This window comes from Anneissia japonica, unplaced genomic scaffold, assembly GCF_011630105.1.
Source record: "Anneissia japonica isolate Jap-2015-1 unplaced genomic scaffold, ASM1163010v1 scaffold288094_len592898_cov174, whole genome shotgun sequence".
NCBI classification, from domain to species: Eukaryota; Metazoa; Echinodermata; class Crinoidea; order Comatulida; family Comatulidae; genus Anneissia; species Anneissia japonica.
Genome location: NW_022737020.1, coordinates 539,807 through 543,675, shown reverse-complemented (window position 1 = coordinate 543,675; position 3,869 = coordinate 539,807). Strand labels below are relative to the sequence as shown.

The 3,869-nt window shown below is 25.7% G+C and overlaps 1 protein-coding gene across 1 annotated transcript in view; it reads right to left on the bottom strand.

Moving 5' to 3' along the window:
* Nucleotides 1-1,123, bottom strand: part of LOC117117059 — a 41,789-nt gene extending 40,666 nt beyond the window's left edge. The window contains exon 1 of the mRNA XM_033261242.1: nucleotides 938-1,123. Coding sequence (XP_033117133.1) covers nucleotides 938-1,016 — 79 coding nt within the window. The 5' untranslated portion in view covers nucleotides 1,017-1,123. The remainder of the gene's footprint in view (nucleotides 1-937) is intronic.
* Nucleotides 1,124-3,869: the final 2,746 nt, after the last annotated feature.

Below are 3,869 nucleotides of genomic sequence, written 5' to 3'. Positions count from 1 at the left end.
ACATTAGACTGAAATATATTCTTTATTTCAACATTAATTTTACCAAAATTGTGGTGAATTGTCGTTCATGAGACTTACTTCGCAGAAAAAATTAATAAATGTTTTGTATATACTCAAATGTTCGTTTTCGGCACCTTATGCCAACATTGTCAAAATGACAGATTAATGTTACATAGGAACATGAAATTTTATAAAATTCGTAAATTTTAAATTGCTATAACTTTTCATTTTCTTGGTCAATTTTCACAAATCAAATTGCAGTTTATAGAAGCATTTAACAAGCTCGCGGTAAAAAAAAAAATCAGATGTAACAGACATTGCGAAGTACCCACAATTAATAAAATAAAAACTAACACCATAAAACGAATGGCACGCATAGACTAATCATTGACGGCTGTACTCGCAACTAGTATCGGATTGTCGATGCCACAGTAAAGATCAAAGTTCACCCAACGAAAATAACCCTGAATAATATTGAATTATTAATTTATAATATATAATCGGTGTTTTATTTGCTATAAATTCTAAATCCTTATAGGCCTATACATTTTAATAAATTTGAAACACTACTGTAACATTATAAAAATTAATAAATTCTAAAAAACAGTCATAAACAATTCAGTTTTCCGGAAACTACAACTACAGTTCTAATTCGGAGTTGAATTCAAGACCTTTCAATTACCGTTCGGATACTCTACCAACTGAGCAGTGAGATTTTTACAGTTAGACACGTTTTTCCCTGGTATTGCACAATACTCAATAAATATTATATTGTAATTTAATTAACACAATAAATTCAAGTTTAAAAACTCAATGTGGAATTATATATTTAAATATGCTAAAATGATACATTTTGAAAGACACTCACGTTGCTTAATGCGTACTTTCGGTTTGGACAATTGGTTAGTATGGCCTATAGGCTACAACAATAACTTACCAGATCCAGCCACGCACACAGCATAATATGCAGCAACAAAACATAAAGCCAGTGTACACTTCCACGCAATAAGTTGCATGATGACGTAACACTGTGACACACCAAAGTTATAGAAATGTCAGATTTACACACAAAAAAGAAAACTAAACCAGATGTGTAGTCCACATTTACTACCCGTCCGATAGCTTTTAGTTGCGTATCGTATGAAGCATTAGCTCGGTATGGCACCAACTAATAATACTGTTTCTTATAACAAGATTACATCTGGTAATTATTAGTGCAATTCCGATTTGATTACGATTATAATTCTAAGTACATTGATCAATAATTTCCAACTTAATACATTACTGCATTATGTATAAACGGCAATCCCTTTGAAACACCGAACAACGCAATCATGTACATATTCAGACACTAATGTTGTTTTTTGTTTGAGCAAAAGACGCTAAATTATCTATATTAAATTTTCATTGACATATATATGTTGATTACTGTACTACCGATACGCCTCAAATGTAAACAAATACAAACGATAATAAGTACTTGCCGCCAGTTGAATTGAAATAATTAGTTACCAATGATATTATTTCCTGTGCTACAATAATCATAAACGCTAATTTGACAACATAATCAGTTTAAAACATAAGTTGTACTTGCTAACTATTTTTAAATTTCGATTTCATATCTGATTTTTTGATTATTTAAAAAAATATATATTGGAATCATTAATGAAAAAAAAAATCACAATGGCAATATTAACTGCTGCAATAATAATTATGGTAACAATTTTTATTTTTATTTTATTGTGGTTTTAGTTTGCTATTATTATCCTGGTTGTTGCAATTAATCGTATGTTTTGCTGTGCTACATGTTGTTCAATGATTAGTGGTAGTGCATAGAAAGTAATACACTTTATTAGGTAAAGTGCAACTCAATGTAATGCATATTACTTTTATTGTGATAATAATTAATTGTCCTAAAATAATTTTTAAAAACTATACTCCTACGACATATGTGCATAATTTATTCTATTTACAGGAAAATATAATAATAATGATAATAATAAGAATAATAATGATAATAATAATAATATATGGTGATGATGATGATGATGATAATAATAATAATAATAATAATAATAATGATAATAATAATAATAATAATAATAATAATAATACTAATAACAATAATAACAATAATAATATTAATAATAATAATAATAATAATAATAATAATAATAATAATAATAATAATAATAATAATAATAATAATAATAATAATAATAATAATAATAATAATAATAATAATAATAATGATAATAATAATTTCGATTTCATATCTGATTTTTTAAATATTTTGTGAAATAATATATTATAATATAGATAAATATCAAAAATAAATTTAGGGACATATAATTCATGTAATTTATAAATATCAAGAATTTTAAGCTTAAAAAACAATAGTGGAGTATGGGCTCTAAAATTCGAAAAAATAATACATCTAACGATCATTTTTTTTACAAAGAAAAATACGTTCTAAATATGAATTATAGGCGTGCCTCCCCAAACCTCGATACCATACGTAAAAATAGGAAATATAAATGAATTATAAATATTATGAATTATATTTTTCTAATCTTGTCACATACGTCATCAATATGAAATTTCCAGGAAAGAAATTTGTCAAACCTAATGCCAACAAAACTAACAAACTTTCTTTTATTAAAAACATTATTAATAAAAAAATTACATTGAATAATATTATTTTTATTTTTAAACTGAAAAATCATATAGTTGGTTCTTTCTGAATTTATTGTCAATTTATTAGAATTACACCAACAGATAATGTGTTTTAATTCAATATTAATGTCTGATAAATCAAGAATGTTTCCAGAAAAAGAGTGAAATAAATTAGTATCGTAGGCAAACAGACGAAAAATAATATGATGAATTAGGAAAGTCATTAATATAAATTAAAAAGAGAGTGGGTTCCAATACAGAGCCTTGGGGAACCCCGCAAGAAATATTTAATTTATCTGAAACATTATTGTTTGATAAAATAAACTGTTTTCTATTAGAAAGATAATTAGAAAGCCATTTATATGCATTGCCTCGAACACCGCAATGATATAATTTGAAACATAAAATAGAGTAATCAATTGTATCAAAAGCTTTACTAAAATCAATAAAAATACCAACTGAAGATTTTTTTTTATTACCAATATCATAGTATTGGAGATTATTAATGAGATTAAATAAAGATAATTTTTTATTATATTTTTTACTAAAACCATATTGATGTTTATAGAACAAATCATATTTTTCACAATAAGAAATTAATCTTTCGTTAAATAATTTTTCCAAAACTTTACTTAAAACAGAAAGAATAGAAATCAGTCTATAATTACTCAGCAATTCTTGCCCTTTTTAAATAATGGGATAACACGTGCAGTTTTAAAAGCAGATGGAAATGACGATTTTTGTAATGAAATATTAAATATATGGCAAAGAGGCATGTATATAAATGGTGTAGCAATGCAAATCAATTTAGCAGGTAAATTATCATATCCCGTAGCTTTATTTTTTATAAAGAGAAAATAGTAAATTATAGACCTCATTTGGTGTAATAGGTTCTAAGAAAAACGAGTTACTACACGGTTGACTAAGAAAGGAGGATAAATTAATTGATTCATCGTCGGGAATGTTTTTAGCTAACTCAGGACCAATATTAGTAAAAAAAAAAAAAAATGATTAAACTCGTTAACTATTAGCATTAGCATCCGTAGCATCCGTAATTGTAATATCACCATATGATTTGGTTACTGTAATTGCATCTGCTAATGTATTTGTAAATGTTTTCCTTCCAAGTAAATTATTTAGTATCTGCCATGTTTTCATAGAATTATTTTATTTTTGAATAATAAATCATTATA